The 23,908-nt window shown below is 45.6% G+C and overlaps 1 protein-coding gene across 2 annotated transcripts in view; it reads left to right on the top strand.

The window, feature by feature from the left end:
- Positions 1–23,908, top strand: part of ATP6V0A2 (ATPase H+ transporting V0 subunit a2) — a 35,208-nt gene that overhangs the window by 9,566 nt on the left and 1,734 nt on the right. Inside the window, exons 4-19 of one of the 2 annotated variants that reach the window (XM_060118806.1) lie at positions 67–204; positions 1,241–1,329; positions 3,230–3,356; positions 8,836–8,918; positions 10,470–10,563; positions 11,156–11,368; positions 13,318–13,468; positions 13,745–13,881; positions 14,181–14,368; positions 14,468–14,558; positions 15,613–15,731; positions 17,125–17,335; positions 17,946–18,065; positions 19,825–19,944; positions 21,699–21,816; positions 23,708–23,879. In XM_060118806.1, coding sequence (XP_059974789.1) covers positions 67–204; positions 1,241–1,329; positions 3,230–3,356; positions 8,836–8,918; positions 10,470–10,563; positions 11,156–11,368; positions 13,318–13,468; positions 13,745–13,881; positions 14,181–14,368; positions 14,468–14,558; positions 15,613–15,731; positions 17,125–17,335; positions 17,946–18,065; positions 19,825–19,944; positions 21,699–21,816; positions 23,708–23,879 — 2,171 coding nt within the window. The remainder of the gene's footprint in view (positions 1–66; positions 205–1,240; positions 1,330–3,229; positions 3,357–8,835; positions 8,919–10,469; positions 10,564–11,155; positions 11,369–13,317; positions 13,469–13,744; positions 13,882–14,180; positions 14,369–14,467; positions 14,559–15,612; positions 15,732–17,124; positions 17,336–17,945; positions 18,066–19,824; positions 19,945–21,698; positions 21,817–23,707; positions 23,880–23,908) is intronic. The other variant, XM_060118807.1, reaches the window with a different exon arrangement.

The raw sequence follows: 23,908 nt of genomic DNA, 5'->3' as shown, positions 1-23,908 counted from the left end.
CTGGGGTACTGTGAAGAGAGTATTAGAACCAGACTTGGAAGTAACCCTGCTGCCGTTTCATTTCAGGAGCAGTTGCAGAAGCTGGAGGCTGAGCTGAGGGAGGTCACGAAGAACAAGGAGAGGCTGAGGAAGAACCTCCTGGAGCTGACTGAGTACACCCACGTGCTGCGAGTGACCAAGGCCTTCGTCAGGCGCGATGCGCAGGTGCTGGAATGCTCGGGAGGAAGTGCATTTCTTTCTTTCTTTCTTTCTTTGTTTTGGTTGCGCCACGCGGCATGCAGGATCTTAGTTCCCCTGACCAGGGATTGAACCTGTGCCCCCTGTAGTGGAAGCACGGAGTCTTAACCACTGGGCCACCAGGGAAGTCCCAGAAGTATATTTCTTTTATAAAATTCTCGTTCCCATAAAGTTTCAGGTTTTGTTATCAACTCCTGTAGAGGTGTTGCTTTTTAAAAGAGATAGGGGGACTTCCTCATTGGAAGAGATACTCCTTACTCAACAAGGAGTAGCCCCCGCCCGCCACAACTAGAGAAAGCCCGCGCACAGCAACGAAGACCCAACACAGCTAAAAATTAAAAAAAAAAAAAAAAAAAGAGATACACTTAAAAAAAATGAGATACATTTTGACCTTAGCTTTATCTTTCAGGTGGATTATATGACATTAAAAGAAGCTTTAAGCCTCTCCTTTGTTGGTTGGTTTTAACCATAACTACTTCCTATTCATGAAATGCTTTAGTTTGCAGTTGAAAAAAATCTTATGATCATGAGAAAAAATTGAACAGTGGAAGTCGAACTCTAAAATTTAGTTTTTTTTTTTTTTTCTTCTGAAATTGCTGAGAGTAATGGAAGTAAAAAAAAAAATCTGTATGGGCATAAAGAACAGCCTATGCAGTAGTACAGTACTCAGCTGAGTATCCGAGAGGGGAGAAGTATGTCCCTTGTGAACTTTGTTTCACTTCCTGTAGCGGTGACCTCTGATACAGTTACTCTGTCTTGGATTAAGGCAATGACATAAGTTATAACTATATTTTTAAGTAAATGTCTTCAACTAGCTTACAAATAAGGGACAGGGAAGTTATACTCTTTACCTATCAGAGCTGAGTTACATGTCTGAGTTACCTTGGGGCCTTGGCATCCAGATCTGAGTTCCCATATGCCCTGCAAACTTGTTTGGAAACATGACTTGAGAACTAAAGTGTCACTTTCCGTGAGACACACTTGATTTCATATCTCGTTGTAGTTTGAGCCCACTTACGAAGAATTCCCTCCCTTGGAGAACGATTCTTTGTTGGACTATAGCTGTATGCAGAGGCTGGGAGCAAAACTAGGGTAAGTGACAACTGGTGGGTCCTTCTTGTCAGTGGGAGACAAGCTCTGCTGAGTGGAAGGACGACCACCATCTGAAAGCCTGTGATGGAATGACAGAAAGTGAATATTTGTTTAAGAAAACACTGTACTCCTGTATTCGTTGAGTTGAATCACTCACTCAGCTGTATTGACTTTTTAGCTAAATACGATGGGCATTTCTTCCTTCAGTACAATGAGGTGGAAAGAAGGAACTTATGCCAGTTATGCCATATTCTTCGTTACCCCATAGCCTAAAATAATTGGTCATTGAAGCGTCAAGTCCTGTTTTGTTTGGTGGCAACATAGGGGCTCAACTGAGTTGGTTAATTTATTAATCGTATTTTAAGGGTCTCTTTCTACTGTTCACTCTCTCTGTTTACTTGAACTAATGGTAACTTGTTTCCTCATGTGATTTGTGATTTCTTTTTATTATCAGCTGTTCCTCTATTCCTTATGTGTAGGAATTCAGTGACGTTTAGTTTGAGGCTGTATTCTTTCAGAGAGAACTTATTTTTATGGATGTCAGGTACTTGGGAGCACTCTACCTACCTGGAGTCATCTTACGTTAATTTCTCAGCTTGAGTTTCTTTGTTTTTCTGTTTGTTTTCTCTCTGCCTGACTCTTCCGCTTCTCTCCAAAACCAAAGCCGAAATAAACAAGTTTGCTCGTAGGCTCCTTTGCAAGGTGGGTTTTTTTCTAGTCCACCCATTCACTTAAGGTGTAGCCCTTTGTTGGGGGGCAAGAGTCCCAACTTTGGGGGGGTTGGGGATTCAGTTCCATCTCTTCACCTGATATCGACCCAGTGCCCGTCTTCTGTCTCCCTTGCTGGCATTGAAACCCAAGGCCTTAAGATACTGGGTCACATCAGATGAATGGATAAAGAAGATGTGGCACATCTATACAATGGAATATTACTCAGCCATAAAAAGAAACGAAATTGAGCTATTTGTAATGAGGTGGATGGACCTGGAGTCTGTCATACAGAATGAAGTAAGTCAGAAAGAGAAAGACAAATACTGTATGCTGACACATATATATGGAATTTAAGAAAAAAAACTGTCATGAAGAACGTAGGGGTAAGACAGGAATAAAGACACAGACCTACTAGAGAATGGACTTGAAGATATGGGGAGGGGGAAGGGTAAGCTGTGACAAAGCGAAAGAGCGGCATGGACATATATACACTACCAAACGTAAGGTAGATAGCTAGTGGGAAGCAGCCGCATAGCACAGGGAGATCAGCTCGGTGCTTTGTGACCGCCTGGAGGGGTGGGATAGGGAGGGTGGGAGGGAGACGCACAAGGGAGGGGATATGGGAACATATGTATATGTATAACTGATTAAATTTGTTATAAAGCAGAAAAAAAAAAGAAATAGTCATGCCCTGTTTATATCCATACTTAAGTACTCAAAATGCATTTCAATTTCAGCTTTTTTTTTCACCTTTTGCAAAGTAGGAGGAGCTTCATCTGGGTATGATTGTATTTTAATGTATTGATCATTGTTAATGAATCCTGCTTCATTTCACATTTACCTGGGTATGATATTTGTTAAAAGTGGGTTTATATTGGGCCATAAGAACAGGACGTTTAGATTGTTAAAAAAAGAAAAAAGATACTGGGTCAGTTTAATACATCAGGGCACAGCTACGAGGTCCTGTTTTATTTTTGGATTCCAAGAATTTCTCGGAATTATGGGCTCAGGTCTACACTGAGAAGGATGTTTCAAAACTATTTCATGCAGCATTTCAGAGATTGTGCAGTCGGAGGGCTTTGGGGACATCGCCCGCCCTTGGGCAGCCGTGACGGGCTTCGCCGCCCTCTCCCCGCGGTTCGGGGATCCTCACGGCACTTACTGGACCACAGCCTTTGGTGTCTTACAGATTTGTGTCTGGCCTCGTTAACCAAGGGAAAGCTGAAGCATTCGGGAGGACGCTGTGGCGAGCCTGCAAAGGGCACAGCATCGTGACGCACGCAGAGCTGGAGGGGCCCCTGGAAGACCCTGAAACGGTGAGTGGGCCCCCCCTCCCCGTTTAGCAGTGGCGGACTTGTGCCCAAGCTGGAGGCACAGTGCAGAGCGGAGCACTTCAGTGAGCGGTCCACCGCCTGCCTGGCCATCCTTGGATGCGTTTGGGGGGTAGTTCTTAACATGGAGGACTCTCTCCCGCGCTGCCATAGTATGCCTGGGACGTGGACGGGGATACGTTGCCACCCTCCCAGCCTCAGATCCTGTTTGGGTTTCACCAGCCGTCCCAACACTGTCTGTTTTTTTTTTGGGGGGGGCATTTATTTATTCATTTATTTAATTGCGGCCGCACAGCACGCAGGATCCTAGTTCTCCCACCAGGAATGGAACCCGGGCCCCCTGCAGTGGAAGCTCGGAGTCCCAACCACCGGACCGCCAGGGAATTCCGACAATACTGTCTTTTATAGCAAAGGATCTAGTTTAGAATCAGGCTTTGGACTTAATTGTCATGTCTCTTTGGTCTCCTTCATTCTGGGATAATTTCTCAGTCTTACCTTGACCTTTGTGACCTGGACATTCAAAAATTATTACAGACCAGTGGTTTTTATTTTGGTAGAATGCCCGTCTGTTTGGGTTTGTCTGATGTTTTCTCATGATTAGGTTCAAGTTCTGTGTCTTGGGCAGGAAGTGATGCTGCTTCCCATCCGGGGTGCACAGTCCCTTTGTCTCGTTACTAGCGCTGTTCCCTTGGATCACTTGTTCAAGGTAGTGACTCCTAAGCTTCTCCACTGTGAATTTATTACTCCATTTCCTTTGTATTTAGTACATGTTTTGGGGGAAGTGCTTTGAAACTCTGTAAGTACTCAATTTCTCATCAGATTTTCAGTGCATTAAATTATTTCCTGTTTTATTCAATGAGTTATACTCTGTTACTGTAATTCTTTATTTTGATATTCACCTGCTCTAGATTTGGCCGTTGGAGGCCATGGAGCTGGCTTTTATTTTCTTTTTACATGTTCCCATCATTTTTTGAATGCTTCTTTGCTTTCCTGCATAACAAGATGTCCAGATTCATCTTGTAATTTCCCTCATGCAGCTCTGGAATCAGCCATTTCTCCAAGGAACCTGGTTCTCTTCAGTGGAGAATGGTAATTAGAAGCCAGGATGCGGTCTCTGGGTGTGCCCACAGGGACTGAGGTGTCGCTGTTCCCAGCTCTGTCAGTGGACAGCTCTAGGATGCACACACGCACATGGCTCACACACACTCACAGCTTTATTTCTGTACCTGTGTGTATACATGAAAACTGTGAGTTTACCTCCCATTCCAGTCCAACACCACAGGGTTCATTCTAAGTTTCTCTCTTTCTGTGTTTGTAACTCCTTTCTTCAGTGGTGGGAAACTTGGCTCCCATTATTGTTAATATACTTATTGATCCGTCCCCTTGTATGGGACCAGTCTGCCCACTGATTTCCCACCTCTGCTGCCCCGCTCTTCTCTCTGCGTGGAGCTCCGAGTTCCCCAGCCCCCAGCCCGGGTTGTCCCCTAGTGTGGACGGCAGGGCCTCCTCACTTTGCTTGGGCTCTGACTTTGCCCTGGGCCACTGTTGCCCTCCCCCTCCCCTCTCCAGGTCCATCCTCGAATGCACATCTAAGGCTTCAGGAATGACTTATTCAGGAGGGGAAGCCGGGTGGCCAAAGCCATCATTACCTTTTAAAATAGCTGTGATTTTTTTTCTTTAAAGACCTCATCATAAAAATAACTATTATATATTGGTCTAAGTGAGGATGAACTGATCTAGTAAGGGTAGAAAAGGAACTTGGGATTCTCAGTTTTGAGAAAAGCATTCGTGTTTTCTTTCCTAGATTTGCCTCAGGATTTTTGGCTATAAGATTGATAGTTTTGACACCTAAAGGAGTGTGGCTGTGAAATAATTTTCATAAGGTTCAGCCTAAGTAAACCACACACGTTGGAAAATCTAATCAGTCAAGCTGTTCGTTAACCACACACCTGTAATATTTTTTGTGGCTCCTGAAACTGCCAGTAGCAACATGTTGGTTATCCTTCACCTGTGACCATTACGACCTCTCTATGTAAAGGTGAAGATTAAAACTGTTCTGAAGTAGCATTTACATGTTCTTTGAGTTTTTTCTTTAATTAAAAGAACATATCCATCATTCTCACGCAGAGCATTTACTCTGTAAAAAAATTTTTTTTCTATACAATGTCTAAGCTCTTTTGTGCTGAGTTTTTACCACATTTGTTAAAGGGCATTAAATGTCTGAAGAAATATGGAGACATGGTTAGAGATGTATATATTTTTTAAAAAAATTCTTTACTTTTTCTTCACTTCTAATTTTTTTGTTGAAGTATAATTGGCAGATACGTATCTCTTGAAACTACAACTCCTCCCCCTACCATGATTACAAAGGAAATGCGTACTTGTTATCAGAAAATTGGGAACAATATAGAAAGCATGAAGAAAATCAGTCACCTGTAATCCTCCTGCTCAGAGAGAGTCGCTATTTATGTTTCATTGTGCATTCTGTTAGTCCTTGTTCTGGGGAGGATATGAGATTTGATTTGGTAACTTTTACTCAGGTTCTAGGATTTATTTATAGTGTCATGTTTAATACCTTTTGGGTCAACCCCTTAAAGTCCTCACAGACCCCAGAGCAGATTTCTAGCCATTTTCTCCTTTGTCAGTATCATTTCTAGATGCTGACCAGTCTCTCTGTCAAAGCTGGACTCAGGCAGTTTCATGTGGTTTTATGATTTGTATTTTTTATGTTGCATACATCTGTGTTCCATATTATGTCTTAGGTGGTTGTGTTCCCTGACACAGTACTATTTATAAAATTGTTAAGGAATCTTCAAAATCAAATTCATTATAAATACCATTTCTTTCTTCCCCCTGGGTATTTTCTTTCTTTTTTTTTTTTAAACACTTTTTAGACATGAATATCCTAGTTTATTAGGTAAGAATTTCACAAACATTACTTTTTTTTTTTTTAATTTTATTTTTGGCTGCGTTGGGTCTTCGTTACTGTGCACGGGCTTTCTCTAGTTGCGGCGAGCAGGGGCTACTCTCCGTTGGCAGTGCGCGGGTTCCTCATTGCGGTGGCTTCTCTTGTTGTGGAGCACGGGCTCTAGGCATGCAGGCTTCATAGTTGTGGCACATGGGCTCAGTAGTTGTGGCTCGCAGGCTCTAGAGCGTGGGCTTAGTAGTTGTGGTGCACGGGCTTAGTTGCTCCGCGACATGTGGGATCTTCCCAGACCAGGGCTCGAACCCGTGTCCCCTGCATTGGCAGGCGGATTCTTAACCACTGCGCCACCAGGGAAGTCCCAGTCCTTTTTACTTTGATGTCCAAATTGTCCCTGATTTGGCCACTGGGAGTCCCTTCGTGTGTGTTCCTCTGGCCTTTGGCACGTCTGCAGCATTCACTGAGCAATCCCTTACTTTCTGGCACCACAGGATGGTACCTGCCTCTGTCTGGAGTCAGCCATTCCTTCAAGGACTGCTGTTTCCTTTTAGTAGGGGATGGAGTTTAGAAACAAGGATCTGGTGTTTGAGTTCTCATCAGGTACTGGAGTGTCGTTGCTTCTGGGCCCTTTCAGCAGTCAAAACATGGACACACACACACACACACACACACACACAGAGCTCTATCCGCTTCTGCAGCTACCTGTGCACATTCATTATAACACCGTTTGCTCGGACTCTAACCTGCGATCCTGACATCTCTTTCTCGGTGTTTTCACTCTCTTCTGACGGCGACAAAGATGGCCTTCCTCATCCTCAGTGCGGCTCATGAACCGTGCGATTCGCTTCCTTATTCCCCGTAACCAGCCTCCCAGACACCTCAGCCGACTCCTCCCTGGCCTCCCGTTCCCGGCTGCCCCGCGTCCCTGCCTTCGGGACCCAAGTGCCTCTGCTCTGCCTGAAGCTCCCTAACCTGTTCCCCATCCCCTCCACCCCAGAGCTCAATTCTTGGATTGCTTCTCTCCTCTGTGCCCTTAGGGATCCCGTGTAACTTCATGGCTTTAAATACCATCCCTCGAATGTATACATCTGGCTTGGACCTCTCCCCTGAATACCAGACTTCTATTTAACTGGCTCCTCCCTACCTTTGAAGTTTCTGGAAGACATTTCCATGTGACACCTAGAACTGAACTCCCGATCTGCCCCCCAGACCTGCCCGTCCAGGCTGGCCTGTCTCAGTAAGTGCCAGCTCAGCTCTTCTCCGCCCAGCATCCAGAGTGATCCCTGTAAAACGAGTCAAAGCGTCTCCCCACCACACCCCCCGTCCCGCCTTAAAGCCCTCCCGTGGCTTCCTGTCTCACGGCATCCCATCTTGTCACCCCTCTGGCCGTTCCTCTTCAGCCAGGCTGGCCTTCTCGCTTCCCCTCGTCTTGCCTCTGCACGAGCTTTCCCTCGGGCTCAGGAGGCTCTTCCCCAGGATCCACGTGGCTCGCTCCCTCCCCGCCTTCACTCCTCTGGGCCCAGATGTCCCCTTCTCAGGGAGGCCTGCCCTCCATGCCCGATTTACAAGCTCAGCCCCCAGCCTCTCTCTCTCCCTGTCACCCCTCCCGGCTTTACTGTCTTTGTCGTCCTCGTCTCCATTTGCTGTATTATGTACTTTCCTGGTGTCTCCTGCTGCTAACTTGATATAAACGTCCCTCCCCTCCCTTCCCTCCCAGGTCAGGGATTTTTGTCTGTTTTGTTCACTGCTGTATTCCTAGCACTGGGAACCAGTGCCTGGCAAATTGGCCAAAAACCTATTCAGTTCTGTTTGTAGAATATTTGTCAATACAGTCAATTCTCATTATTTGTAGTAGTTAACATTGTACGGTCTCCGTGAGAACTGAGCCCTTGCTCCTAGGGGAAGCGCAGGGTTAGGTTCCTGTGAGTCTCTGGTCATGATGCTTTTGTCAGCCGATCAATACATAACCTTGTTTTATTTAAAGACACCTTATTTAATATATACTGTTGATTCATTAACATTGAACTCACTGCCAACCGCACCGTCACGCCTGTCTGAACAAAGCTTATGGGACACACGTAAGTGCACGTCACAGCCCTCCTGTGCTCGGAAACACTAGACAACTCTGAGGACCATTTTGAACAGTGAAATCAGCACAAAAAGCACAAAACTGTGAAAAACTTGGTGCTAAATAGACCACAGAAAGGACACTTGTTTACAGTATGAGCTGAAATAAGAAGGCAGAGGGTCACCTTGTTTGACCTCAGCAGGAATATGCACATTGGGTGACTCAAAAGTTTTGTCGTTCTGCATGTCCGCAAATGAGTGAATAAATGCTTCAGTATTGATTTGGGGGTTATGAGTGATTTCTGGGGTGAATCTGCAATTATGGAATCCGCAGATAATGAGGATGGGCAGTGTTTAGTGTTTGTTGAATGAATGAATGAATGAATGAATGAACTAACTCTTTGACAGAGTGTGAGCTGCCAGAGTTTGCAAAGTTCTAGACCGAGAAGTAACAGTTATCTTTCTTCTTTGCAGGGAGAAGTCATCAAATGGTATGTGTTCTTGATTTCCTTCTGGGGAGAGCAGATTGGCCACAAGGTTAAGAAGATATGTGACTGGTAAGAAGAAGAAACATTTTATTTCATTTACTTCTTTATCCTCAGTAACCTCTAGTTTTCTTGAAATGTGTCTCTGAAGAGAAATACAGTGGTTGCCGAGGCTGCTGAGTTTTGTTACATAATTTCTTTGCTGTAATACCATGTTTTAAAACATGTAATTTGTCATCTCTCTCGCCAGTGTAATACTTAAAATAATTTAAAAGTAGACACCATGTTAAGAACATTCCCAGATTTGATTTTTTTCCCTTGGGAATGAAGGCTCAAGTTCAACTGGGGAAGGAATCCACTTTTAATATTTGGTGCCTTTCTGTTGCCTTTAGCTACGCGTAGGCTTATCCGTCCTCATGGAGCGTACGGCTCATCCTTTCCCAGCCCTCTGCAGTTACCTTCTTTGCACCCTGGGGAAGGGGGCCTGGCAGATGGTGGAGAGGGTGGGCTCGGAGGGGCCTGCCTGCCAAATGAGATGGTACAAGTAAAAGACTCCTGTACCACGTAAGCCTCCGGTAAACGTGGAGCAGTATCGCAGCAAGAATCGGTCTGTGACTTAGTCTTGTCACCAGTGGGAAAGCAAGCAAAACCACACGAAAACTCAAAAGAATGGCCTTTTGTTTTCTTATACTTGGGGAACTTTTAGCTGGCCTTGCTTCTTGCTGGGATAAGTAAGGGTGGGGTTTGGTTATTTCCTTCGGATTCAATATTCACCAGAGTTTGGTACTCAGTCACTGGTGTTATGGAAAGTAACTTTAGGTGATACGTGGACTAGCCTATTCTTACTTTAATAGGTATATATTTATTTTTTATGTAGATTAGAAAAACGATAGCCAGCACACAAACCTGTGACTTCACAGATATCATTGCTTAGGATAAGGCTGGAGTAAGAATTTAATTTTAGTAGCCAGAGCTTAAAGAGGAACATAAAGCATGGCATTAAAACACTGAGGCTGTTAAAAAAAAAAAAAAAAAAAAAAACCCAAAAAACCCCACAAAGGCAGCATGGGAGTCGCAGCAGCTGAGGGGGGCGTGGCTGCAGCTGGGGGGGCATGGCTCTGCCTCCCCTGCGTCCTGGTGTCACACGTGGCCCCAGAGGACGTTGACTGAAGCCTGTGTCAGAGGCCATTGCTAGGCATCCAGAGCTTTCTCCTCCCCCGATTTTCTCTTTTTTGTAAAAAGGTAATTATTGTTGTATGTTCTTTGTCTTTGATTTATGTTTTACACTTGTTTAATGATTTCCAGCCCAAGGGTGGTGGTGAATTTCAGAACGTTGGAGTTGGGAATGAGCTTTTGGGAATCATCGAGGGTAGGAATGGAATGTGGAGCCGAGACAGGGTTCACTAAATCTGTGGAATTCCGTAGAAAATTTGTTGAGCATCCGTGTGCGAGGCCTTACCATGGCTGGGTGCCTGTGCCTGCACCTTTTTCTTCCAGCGGGCTGCTTTTATTCTGGTTTGGGAGGAAATACGCCCAGGCGGTGGACTGAATTGAGCTCTAGTTTTTGACGTAGCTCCTTGCAGTTCTGAGAGCCGTGGCGCTGTGTCGAATCCTGTCTTCCAGTTACCACTGCCACGTTTACCCCTACCCAAGTAACGCCGAGGAGCGGAGGGAGATCCAGGAGGGCTTGAACACCCGGATTCAAGATCTGTACACTGTGAGTGACGCAGAAACTTGCTTCCTTGTCCGAGGGTTTGTGAAACATTCACAAATACATTTACTTTCTTCTTTAATGTGGAAAATTTTGGTTGTGGACAAATCAAGGTGTTTTAGGGAGTTTGGAATGGCACCTCCCTCCTCTTCGTGGGAGTTTTATTTTAGCAGGCTCTTAGAAACCTAGATGGTTTCTACATGATGGGGCTTTAAAGAAGAGTCTGGTCATCTTTGATCTGTTGGAGTGTAGTTCTTGATCAGAGAGGACAAGCAAGCCCCATTTACAGTGCTGGCTGTAATTTTACCTGCACTATTTTCAGGCTGGGAGTGGGTAAGACCCAGGCCCCCAGCTCTCTGGACCCAGCCAGGCCATCATGCCACCACAGGGACCACGACTTCTAACCATTTCCTGTGCCCTGGGGTCCTTTCTGGAAAGGCAGCTCCAGGGCCTGGAGGAGAAGGACTGAACTTCCTTAACTGTCCCCAGAGAGGCAGGTGCCTGGAATTCGCCCCCCCCATCACCGAGGAGAAAGTCCCTCAGGAGGTCAGGTGCCCAGTGGACACTCTGCTGAAAGTCCATGTTTGTCCTCACCCAGGTGCTTCACAAAACCGAGGATTATTTAAGGCAAGTGCTTTGTAAAGCCGCCGAGTCAGTCTACAGCCGCGTCATCCAGGTGAAGAAGATGAAAGCCATTTACCATATGCTGAACATGTGTAGCTTCGACGTGACCAACAAGTGCCTCATTGCCGAGGTCTGGTGTCCCGAGGCCGATCTGCATGAGCTGCGCCTTGCTCTGGAGGAGGGCTCGGTGAGGCGGCCCTCCGCTTCCTGCCAGCCCTTCCCCGCGGGAAATAAGATAGCGGAGGAGAGGACACCGTGTTCACTCTTCTGAACTGAAATTACGGAGAGTTGGTCCCTCGAGGCTCTGTGTGCACAGGCATTTTTTTTTAAATTGAAGTATGGTTGATTTACAAGGTTTCAGGTGTGCAGCAAAGTGATTTGCACAGGCATTTTAAATTTTCTCTTTTGAGTAAGGAATTCAGTCACATGGTTTAAAAGTCAAAAAAAAAAATTAAAAAATATAAAAGACCCAGTGAAGTGGCTTCCTCCTATCCAGAGCCTCATATGTCCAGTTCCTCTGCTCAAAGACAACCCTTGTTTTACTTCTCTTATGTCTTTGAGTTTCTTAATCATAGATAAGCAGATAGGAATATATAAAGGGAGAGAATTCCCTTCCTTCACAGAAGATTGTGTGCTATTCATACTGTTCTTTTCTCATAAGAAAACTTCCCTGTTTTTAAATAGCTATTTAATATCCTGCTGAGTGGATGTACCATGGCTTATTGAACTAGGTCCCTGGTCATTTAGGTGGTTTCTAACTTTATGAATACCAGTGCAGTGACTAACACTTGACCTTTTTGCCAGTTCAGACGTGCACAAACCTATCTCTGGGTAAATTCCCAGCATGGAATTGCTGGATCAGTTTTGGCAAATATTGCCCATTGTTGCATTTCTCTTATTTTGAGTGAGGTTGAATATCTTTTTGTATGTTTAAGAAGAGCCTTTGAGTTTTCACCTTTTTGGTGAATGCTGTGTTCATATGCTTTGCCCATTTTCTACTGGGTTGTTGGTCTTTTTCTTATTAATTTCCTTGGCTTGTTGACTATGATACGAGAGCAGATATCCTCCCCAGGTTGTCACTTGTCTTTTGGTGTTTCTTTCTGTTTGTTTGCTTTGGTCGTGCAGAAGTTTTTTGTTAAATATAGTTGAACCCATCCATCTCTGTTATTACAGCCTCTAAACTGTGAATAATATCTTCTTTCCACTCCTGGGCTGTGGGGTCAGTCTCCCACGTTCCTGTGAGGGTTTTTTCTGTATCAAAACTTAGTTCTTGGAGAGGTAAAGTAGGAGGTTGGGACTGACATATACACACTACTATATATAAAATAGACAACCAACAAGGACCTACTGTATAGCACAGGGAACTCTACTTAATACTGTGTAATAACCTATATGGGAAAGAATCTGAAAAAAAGTAGATGTATGTGTATAACTGAATCACTTTGCTGTACACCTGAAACTAACACAACATTGTAAATCAACTTGACTCCAATATAAAATAAAAAAACAACAAAAAATCTTAGTTCTTTACTGGAAATAGCAGGTTTACAAACTTCAAGTGGCACTTAAGGAAACAAGTTTTTCTAGGAGATTTTGGTTAACCACCTTGTCTCATCACATAATTCTGTTACGGCACAGATGTAAAACACGTGGTGCTGAGAAAGAAGGAAATACATAAATCAGTTATTTTGGAGTATGGGACATCTATTCTATTTATATATTTTAAAGCTCTAGATGATTCTTATTTATTGAGGTACCATCGGTTTTGATAGTGGTTTAGCTCTTAAAAATGTTCAAGAGGAATTTAGAGACAGCTACCGTATTACCTCGTAACACTGAAAAATAGGCAAGAAAAACCAAGATGTCAGTACGGCAAAATTTTTTTTTCTTGTCCTACCTGTCCCCGCCTGCTTCCCACCACTCAGCCTTGCTAGGTCCTTCCTTCTCCAAGACCACGTCCCCCAGCAGCCTTCCTCAGTTCCTCCTGTCACTTCTGCTGTACTTGAACCTCCAGGAGGGTGGTCAGTGCTTTCCCACGTGCTCAGGGGCCTTTCCATGGCAGCCAACTAAGATTTGTTGAAAGAGCCCTTGGGTGGTAATTTTTTCTTTCTCTGTCTCTTTTCTTTCATGTGAAAGAGAGAGAGCGGTGCCGCGATCCCCTCATTCATGAACACAATCCCAACAAAAGAGACCCCCCCGACTCTCATCCGCACCAACAAATTCACCGAGGGGTTTCAGAACATCGTGGATGCCTACGGGGTTGGGAGTTACCGAGAAGTGAACCCAGGTTGGAAGCCTGAATTGGCCAGTCTTTGTGTTTTATACATTTTACGCATCACTGCTGCTTTCTTTCCCTATAAGAATATAATAGATATTTGGAAAAGTAGGCCCACTATTACTGTTTTGTTATCTTATTTAGTATAAAGTGTTAATTTTAACCCATCAATTCTCTCCTGAGAATTTGGGAGAAGGTCAAGATCATTATACAGTATGTGGTCATGTTTGAATTAACTAGAATTTTCTGCCTTTGCTGCGAATCAGAAATCACTTGCTTTTCCCGCAGCTCTCTTTACCATCATCACTTTCCCCTTTTTATTTGCCGTGATGTTTGGAGACCTTGGACATGGCTTTGTGATGTTCTTATTTGCCCTCCTGTTGGTGTTAAATGAAGATCATCCCAGACTAAGTCAGTCACAAGAGGTAAAAACATAAACACTCGGGCTCATTATATCTGTTTGGGCAGCATTAGTTGTGATTCTCTTCTGTTTAACTAGAAAAAGAGACATTTAAAGATGTTCAGTTTGGGGCGATAACCGTAACCCACCTGAGACATGGTTGGTGGGGGCGGGTGGGCCTTCATCCCTTGGGGCGTCTGTGCCGTGAGCTTGCTTTTGAGCAGCCCTGAGAGGAGCGGTTAAGAAGGTGCCCAAACTAAGTCGGTCACATCGGCTCGTTTTCCCAGTGGTCCTGTTTCGCTCCCCCCGCCTCGTTCCCCACAGATCATGCGGATGTTTTTCAACGGTCGCTACATCCTCCTGCTGATGGGGCTGTTCTCAGTGTACACGGGCCTCATCTACAACGACTGCTTTTCCAAGTCGGTCAACCTCTTTGGCTCCGGGTGGAACGTGTCTGCCATGTACAGCTCCAGTCACAGCCCAGCGGAGCAGAGGAAGATGATGCTTTGGAAGTGAGTGTCCTGCTGCCAGACAGTGTCTTAGGTGGAGGGGAGTTTCTCCGAGTCTCCTTCCCCCTTCGCAGGAGGCCCTCACCCTGCTTTTTGTTTCAGTGACAGCGTCATCAGGCACAGCAGGGTTTTGCAGTTGGATCCCAGTGTTCCCGGAGTGTTCCGAGGCCCTTATCCTTTTGGCATTGACCCCGTGAGTGTCCCCCCCGCCCCCCCATTCTCTCGGGTTCCTCGGTGCTGCCACCTAATTTTTTAATTAAAAATTTAAAAAATTTTTGGCCGAGCCACGCGGCTTGTGGGATCTTAGTTCCCTGACCAGGGATCGAACCTGCGCCCTCAGCAGTGGAAGCGCGGAGTCCTAACCACTGGACCTCCAGGGAATTCCCAGTGCCACCTCGCTTTAACTGTCGCAGCGGTTTCTCAGACTGTTCAGCACAGTTCAGGTGGTTGTACGCGAGGGGGTGGTACTCTGGGGGTTTCTGCCTGGACGCCAGAGGCTCACCGTGTGTTCTGAGTCAGGCTGCTGCTGTACAGAAGAAGCTGACGGTCCGTTTGGGAAGCCAGGGTCAGTGCCCGAATACAGGACCACAGCGAGCTGGGGCTACGGTCTGTCCTACTTCCTGACCTGTTTTACTCTAGTGAGAAGTGGCACTCCCGGAGCCACGTAATGTGCGCTGTGTCTTCGATTTCTTCTTTGTACAAGTGAATTGTGTTTTTACCCTTTGATGTAGAGAGAAATAGTACGGAATCTTAGAGTGGAAAGGGACCTTAGGCTTATCATGGTGCTTATTGAGGTGGTTGTTTGAAAGGGAAAAAGTGTGGGAGAAGGAAAGTGAAGCCGTGGCGCCAGGGCCGGGGTTGCCCCTGTCCTGCCCCCAACACAGCTCAGCAGGCTGCTGCTTACGAGGCCCAGGCAGCATTTCCCTAGACCCAGGGGTCTTCACGAGGAATCTCAGCCTTAAAAGAAAAGCTTAGAAACTACCTCGAAATTGGTTTGGAGTGATGTGATACAGTAGTGAAAAAAACTCAGTGACAAAAGTCTAGCATTCCCTAATCTGAGCTCTCCGAGGTAGGTCTCTCCTAAATGTTCATTCTCATCTCTAAACATAATTGGTAAAATTTAATGTTGTTAACATAATTGGAAACTTGAAAAAACCTGACCACAGTTTCCTTAAGGAACAGCACTTTTCTCCTAAGGCAGTTGAAGGAAGTTAAAGTTTTCTTTTTTGGTTTTGTTTTGTCTTTAGATTTGGAACTTGGCCACAAATCGCCTCACTTTTCTGAACTCTTTCAAAATGAAAATGTCTGTGATTTTAGGAATTATTCACATGACTTTTGGAGTCATTCTGGGAATATTTAACCACTTGTAAGTACAGATTATTTTATAACCAGTATTTATAAGCCAAGTTTTTGGTATTTCTTAAACTTTGCTTCTTGATGGTAGACTACATGGATCTTAAAGGCAGCCAGCATAGTGGTTTGTTGTATTAATATGATTCTGTTTTTTATTTATTTTTATTTTTATTTAAAAAAATTTTTGGCTGCGTTGGGTCTTTGCTGCTGCACGCGGGCTCTCTCTAGTTGCGGCGAGGGGGGGCTACTCTTCGTTGTGGTGTGTGGGCTTCTCATTGTGGTGGCTTCTCTCGTTGCGCAGCATGGGCTCTAGGCGGTGCAGGCTTCAGTAGTTGCAGCACGCAGGCTTCAGTAGTTGCGGCGCATGGGCTTAGTATGTGACTTGGGCTCTAGAGCACAGGCTCAGTAGTTGTGGCGCACGGGTTTAGCTGCTCCGTGACATGTGAGATCTTCCCGGACCAGGGCTTGAAGCCGTGTCCCCTGCATTGGCAGGTGGATTCTTAACCACTGAGCCACCAGGGAAGTCCTATGATTCTGGTTTTTTTTTTTTTTTTTAATTTAATTAATTTATTTATTTTTGGCTGTGTTGGGTCTTCGTTGCTGCACGCGGGCTTTCTCTAGTTGTGGCGAGTGGGGGCTACTCTTTGTTGCGGTGCGCGGGCTTCTCATTGCGGTGGCTTCTCTTGTTGCGGAGCACAGGCTCTAGGCACGTGGGCTTCAGTAGTTGTGGTATGTGGGCTCAGTAGTTGTGGCTTGTGGGCTCTAGAGTGCAGGCTCAGTAGTTGTGGCGCACGGGCTTAGCTGCTCCGTGGCATGTGGGATCCTCCCAGACAAGGGTTTGAACCCACGTCCCCTGCATTGGCAGGCGGATTCTTAACCACTGCGCCACCAGGGAAGCCCCAATTCTGTTTTGATGATAAGGTTTTTGGCAGCTTCATTGATTCAGCAAATATTTGTTGAGCACGTAGACGGTGCCCCCCACTGTTCTAGGCACCAGGGATTGAACAGTGAGGAGGACAGAAGAAAGTTTTCGCCCTCATGGAGTTTACGTTCAAGTGAGGGAGACGTGCAACATGTACATTCATGTTTATTTCCAGAGGTGATTTTTGCCATATCTTTTTTTCATTTTCTAAATCAGAAAACTTTTGTTTGCTTCTTAGAGCTGGTATATTAGGGGAAAGAAGTTATGTCTTTTTTCTCTAGCTGGATCTGACAGTGAAGCACTAGTCATCTCTACTGTCCTCACGTCTCTTTTCTTCGTGGTTACATCTGAATCGTAAGACAGATGATGTTATGCTGAGATAGACTTTGTCACAGAGAATTTAAGATTAATTTACTCTTTGCTTTTTCTCTTAGTCCAATGTTGTTCATGGGTTGATGGATTCCTTTTTTTTTTTTTTCCCTAGACATTTCAGGAAGAAGTTCAACATTTACCTGGTTTCCATCCCAGAACTTCTCTTCATGCTCTGCATCTTTGGCTACCTTATATTTATGATTGTCTATAAGTGGCTGGTTTATTCAGCAGAAACCTCCAGAGTCGCTCCTAGCATTCTGATTGAATTTATTAACATGTTTTTATTCCCGGCTAGTGACACAGGTGGTCTTTATCCAGGGCAGGTAAGCAGTTGTGTTTTCCACTGTGAAGAACTCAAAGGAAGTCCTCCTGATAGCCTTTTTGTTTTCATCAGTAGAATGATTAAAGGTGCTTTCCACAGGCCTCCCAGGCACAGAGGGGCTTTCTGCTCCTCTGTGTGTTATCCCAAGAGGGTGCCATCCTGCTCTGAGTGCTGTCTTGGGGGCCCTGGTCAGACTGTGTAATCCAAACTCGATGCCCCTCAGTAGCCATGAAAACTGGTGGGAAGAGAATGTATTACTGGAGGGTTCCTGAGGGCTGTCCATCCATCCATTTTTCCAGTTTCTTTAAAATCAACCTCTGGCTAAGCCAGGTCCTCAGAGAACTGGCACTTGTACCACGGCACGCTGGCCCTCTCCAAAAATGGCTTTTCTATAACCGTGCATTTGTGTGATGCCATGCACATCAGCTGTGAGTTTAGGAAATGAAAGGAAAAGACACCCTGGCAAATGTAATTTAGCTTGTGTTTACTTTATGTTCCTTGTTAATCAATAAAGAGACATTTTACTTGGTTTCCACTAGTTTAAGTACACCAGTGACATTGTTAGCACATCTTCACGTTTTAACCAGCTTCCTCCCCTTTTGCACCAACAGGAGCACATCCAGAGGCTGCTTCTGGTCATCACAGCGTTGTCTGTCCCTGTGCTCTTCTTGGGAAAGCCACTCTTCTTGTTGTGGCTTCACCATGGGCGCAGTTGCTTTGGGGTCAGTAGGGTAAGTGTGGGTTTGTAAATGGTGAGCAAAGTCTGTTTTTAGTTGTGAAAGGTTTGTAAAGAAAACGCCTTCCATGGGGTCCCAGACTCTGATTTAAAAGCCAAAGCTTCCTTTATCGAGAACTTTCGCGTTGCCTGTCCTGCAGAAGCGTGGTGCAAAGAGCCTGCCGTGTCTGGGCACGGGAAACAGGTCCTCTGGTAATGAACCACAAACCTATCAGGAGATGGAACCGAATCCCTCAGTACTGCTTGCCATAATTAAATCATTTTTGTTCCTTATTCTTGCCTCTTGATTTTTCAAGGTTTTTTTTTTAATTTAAATTACATAACTAAAGGAAACGTGGAAAATATAGAAAATAGTGCCCTTAAGTTCTCCTACCCAGTTATAACCAGTGTGAACCATTTGTTGAGTTTCTTTCCAGACTGTTTTCTTGTGTGTCTAGTTTCTCATTTTATTTTATTTTTTATAAATTGTGGTAAAATATACATGACATACATTTTCCATCTTAACCGTTTTTAGGTGCACATTCAGTGGCATTGCGTGCATTCACGTTGTGCAGCCATCCCCACCATCTGTCTCCAGAACTTTTTCGTCTTCCCGAGCTGAGACTCTTTACTCATTAATATTAACTCCCCATTTCCCCTCGACCCAGCCCCCGGCACCCACCCTTCTACTTTCTGTCTCTATGAATTTGACTACTTTAGGTACCTTATATAAGTGGAATCATATAATGTTTCTGCTTTTATGACTGGCTTATTTCACTTAGCCTAATGTCCTCAAGATTCCTCCATGTTGTAGCTTGTGTCAGAATTTCCTTCCTTTTTAAGGCTGAGTAATATTCCATTATATGGATAGACCACATTTTGCTTATCAGTTCATCCATGAATGGGCACTTGGGTTTTCACCTTTCAGCTACTGTGAATAATGCTCCTAAGAACATGGGTGTATAAATATCTGTTGGAGTCCTTGCTTTCAGTTCTTTTGGGTATATACCTAGAAATGGTAATTCTTTGTTTAATTTTTTGGGAACCACCAAACGTTCCACAGTGGCTGCACCATTTTATGTTCCCACCAGCAATACACAAGAGTTCCAGTTCCTCCATACCCTAATCAACACTTATTTTTTTTTAAATTTTTTTATTATTTTTTTTACAATAGCCATCCTAGCGGGTATGATATGCTCATTTTCTTTTAAAGGACTTTTTTTTTTTATTCCTAAAGAACTGAATCTTTAAAAGAATCGAAGGGGCGCTAACTTTTTTTTTTTTTTTTTCCCCGTACACGGGCCTCTCACTGTTATGGCCTCTCCCGTTGCAGAGCACAGGCTCCGGACGCGCAGGCTCAGAGGCCATGGCTCACGGGCCCAGCCGCTCCGCGGCATGTGGGATCTTCCCGGACCGGGGCACGAACCCGTGTCCCCTGCATCGGCAGGCGGACTCTCAACCACTGCGCCACCAGGGAAGCCCTGCTGCCCTTTTTTTTTTTTTTGCGGTACGCGGGCCTCTCACTGTTGCGGCCTTTCCTGTTGCGGAGCACAGTCTCCAGACATGCAGGCTCAGCGGCCATGGCTCACGGGCCCAGCCGCTCCTCGGCATGTGGGATCTTCCCGGACCGGGGCACGAACCCGTGTCCCCTGCATCGGCAGGCAGACTCTCAACCACTGCACCACCAGGGAAGCCCAGGGGCGCTAACTTTGATTTTGTCACAACCTTGTGATTTTAAAGGCACTGACTCTGTATTCTTTGGGTTGTTTTTTTAGAGTGGTTACACACTTGTAAGGAAAGATAGCGAGGAAGAAGTTTCTTTGCTGGGAAGCCAAGACATAGAAGAGGGAAACAACCAAATGGAAGATGGATGTAGAGAAGTGACGTGTGAAGAGGTAACCTTTTCAGTTACTGTTGGTGATGTTAGGTAAGGAGCCAGGCTTGCACAGAGATGATCATCATTATGAGAGTGATAAGAATCACCTTAGAAAACAAAATTCAAAGCAAAACAACCGTTACTCAAAGCTTTCCGCATGCTGTTCTGGTCATACAATTGTCATCGTAATATAATGATTCTCGGTTAACATTTTGTGAGTTTCAGTCTTACAGTGGGATTTATAGTGTTAACGTTACAAGTTGTGATGCTGAGTGACTTAAGGTGCCGTGAACATTGCTTTGAGAGGACTCTCGTCTTCATTAGAACTTGCCCATAGTTGTAAGAAAGAGACCCTATTCACACTGGCTTCAAGGGGAATCTGCTGGCCCACATCAGGACGGGGCAGAGTGGGCCTCAGGAGGGTGGGGCTTTGGATCTTCAATCCCAGCATTTTTCTTGGCAAGTTTGCTTCATATTCTGAAGCCAGTTGGCCCCTTGGTGTTGGAACCGTGGCCACAGTGAGCACTGGGCTTATTTTCTTCAGTCAGAGAAAAGCGTACTTCCCTGCTTGTTACCATGAGGAAAAGTCCCAGGGAAGTGCTGTGATTGGCCTGGCTGGGGTCACTCGCCATCCCTAGACCAGTGACTGCTGCAGTAGTCTGCATGGGCTACCATGACCACAGACTCAGGGGCTTTAGCTACAGAAATGTATTTCCCATGGTTCTGGAGGCTGGAAGTCCAAGGTCAAGATGTTGGCCAGGTTGGTTTCTCCTGGGGCCTCACTCCCAAGCTTGTGGACAGCCGCTTTCTCGCTGTGTCTCCACATGGCCTTTTCGCTGTGCGTGCCTCTCTGGTGTCTCTTCCTCTTCTTATAAGGACACCAGTCCTGTTGGGTCAGGCCCCACCCTTATGACTTCATTTAACCTTACTTACCTCCTTAAAGGCCCCATATCCAAACACAGTCACGCTGGGGATTAGAGCTTCAACAGACAAATTTTGGGGGGAACACAATTCAGCCCATAACAACTGTGCGATACAGGGTTAGATGGCAGAAGAAGCAGTTCCTCCCAAAGAAGGGAAGCACAGTCCTGGCAGACAGAACAGAGCACGTCTGTTACTCTGGTCTGCTTTATTTTCTCGGAATCTTTTTTGGCTCTCTGATGAGGACTAAACAGAATTTCTTACAGTCAACCTTTTGTAATTATTATGTAATTTAGTGTTTTAATTTGGGACAATTAATAATTAAGTTTTTAAGATCATAAAAAAACAAAAAGCGGAGCTGGAAACAATGTGGGAGCCATCCTGCCCAGTGTTCTGCAGCCTTTTCACTATCAGGGACTCTTTTATAATTTCCCCTTGTCGGACTTGTATTAAGATTCTCTTATCTATTAAACACACACACGCGTTCACAGTCTCCTCATCTTGTGGTTGGTAGATGTCTGTTTCTCATTACACGTTTTGTAATTACTAAGCGTACCTCAAGAACCTCGCTGGGCTGCCTGAGGGCCGTGGGCATTGTGCCATCACAGTTCTGGTCCAGCCACCCTCCAGGACCGCGGCCTGGGGACAAGGGGGCGGGAGCTCTGTGGGTCGGGGAGCTGGTTAGTGGCGGAGTTGTGAGCAGGGCTCTGTTCCTCACACGCCAGCACATCCTAACCCGTATTCCAGAAGCCAGTCCTTTCACTGTCATCCTGAAAGCAGAGCAGACTTGTAGCTTGTGGAAGTAAGCATGTCACGGGTGGAGTCTAACACATGTTGTGTCATCTCTCTCAGTTTAATTTTGGAGAAGTATTAATGACTCAAGTAATTCATTCCATCGAGTACTGTCTGGGATGCATCTCCAACACCGCTTCGTACCTGAGGCTCTGGGCACTCAGTTTGGCTCACGCACGTAAGTTTTGCTTAGACCTGTAGCTCCCAAACTCTGTGTCGAGACACCCTGCAGCGCCTCGGTTAACTCATGGGGGCACCGTGGGACACTGAAAAATTTTGAGGGAAAGGGCACTATTTTTCGGATGCTGTGTGAACAGGGACTTGTTAAGTTGTTTGGACTTGACTACTTACTGCACTGGTCTCCTGGTTATTTCTTTTGGTCTCAGGGTGCTGTGAAAAAAATCACTGGGACACACGAGGGGCTTCAAGGACCGAGAAGGCTTGGGAACATCTGGCGTAGGCATTTTGCTCCCTCTGCTCTGACTATTATTGTTTTTGTTATTACTGTTACTGTATTCATGCTGCCTTACCAAGTGTGAATGTCTAGTTATGTCAAGCAAGTCCTAAAACAATGCTGATTAATCGCTTTGATGCGTGGATTTCAGTTACCTGCGTTTAGTTAAGTCTCAGCAGTCCCCCAAGAACATGGTTGAAATTTCAGTTACTGCAGTAAAACTTGTGTGTACGGGTACAAAGTGCAGGCTTCACTGCTGGCCCTTCAGCCCGCAAGTCACTATGTAAATAGCACAGACGCGCATCACGGTCAGAGACCAGCCGCATCACTTCTCTCGGAGTCTGTTGCGCTTGGTCCCTGCGCACCCGCTGCTCCGTTCACGCGCAGACAGCAAGGCGCACGGTGGTGCTTGCTGCTTGTGGGCCGGCGGTAAACCCACGTGGCATTGAAAAACGGATCGCTGAACCGAGGGAATTGGCCCACAGAGATGAAAAAGTGCAGCAGAGGAAGAAACGGTGATGTGCTGGAAGTGAAATGCAGACGGATTGTCACCGGAGTTTAGGGGAAAGAGCTGACATGGGAGTGGTGACAGTGGTGCCGTTCGAGAGGCGAGATCTGCAGCCGGAGGACCTTGGTGATGTACACGGTGAAGGTGCAGGTGTCCCAGAAGTGGTGCTGCGGGAACTCCAGGAGGTATTTCAGGACATTGAAGGTGCAAAGCATACCGTGTTAGAAGCTGATCCAAACTCAGAAAAGAGTCAGACAGCCAAGTAGGATGCCAGGTATTAGAGAAGATGCTCACTCCGTGTCAAGGTGCCCAGCAAGCCCAAGTCACATGAGAAGAAGGCTGTTCAAACCGCCCTTGATAAGTTCTTACCAAACCGCCCCAGCAATTGAATGCTCCATGTTTCTAATGTTTTAAGAATAGATTTACTCTTTTTTTCCATTTCTCTGTGCATTTATAACCAACAGTAAGAGAGTTTTAAATGTTTTGACAAAAATTTTGAAAGGTCCCCGAACAGTTGTAATTTTTCCCAGTGACCATTAAGGATGCTTTGGACGGTCATTGTTCAGCTCCTGCATTACTGTGCAAAGACTGTACTTGGGAAAACGACCAGATGATAGAGGTTTTTGTTCCATTGATATTTTTGTAAGCATAGCCGCAGGTCTAGAACTTGCTGGCTGGAGGGGGTCCATCATCTTCACATTACAGAGGAGGAGACTGAAGCCCAGTGAGGGTTGGTGCTGGTGCAGGGTCACCCACCTGGTCAGTGAGTAGCCGAGTCAGGACTGACGCTCGGCTTCCCGCTGCCTGGCCCAGTGCTGCGTTGGGACAGAGCCAGCCGGACCCCTATTTGGGTCAGGATCTCTCACTGGCAGGCAGGCAGGCCTCTGATTTCTCTGGAATGTCAAGTCTTCCTCCGTGTTTGAGATGACCAAGTTGCTGGTTAACTTTTACGTGGGAAGTCGATTACGTCTATCTTATATGGGTGTGTATTTGTTTTAGGGATAACAATTCAAAACTGTTTCAGAAGGAAACCCAGTCTAACTAGCTAATCGGAGTGACTCACTGAAGGTGAACAGAAGTCAACTCTGCAAAATGCTTGCCTTGCAGAGCTATCTGACGTGCTGTGGGCCATGCTGATGCGGGTCGGCCTCCGCGTAGACACGACCTACGGGGTCTTGCTGCTTCTCCCGGTCATCGCTCTCTTTGCAGTTTTGACCATTTTCATCCTTTTGATCATGGAAGGGCTTTCTGCATTTCTTCACGCCATCCGCCTCCACTGGTGAGTTTGGAATTTAGCTTTGGAACTGT

Source organism: Mesoplodon densirostris, chromosome 15 (assembly GCF_025265405.1).
Source record: "Mesoplodon densirostris isolate mMesDen1 chromosome 15, mMesDen1 primary haplotype, whole genome shotgun sequence".
In the NCBI taxonomy this organism is placed as follows: Eukaryota; Metazoa; Chordata; class Mammalia; order Artiodactyla; family Ziphiidae; genus Mesoplodon; species Mesoplodon densirostris.
Note: the sequence above shows the minus strand (reverse complement) of the source record. Positions and strands in the feature narration are given on the sequence as shown.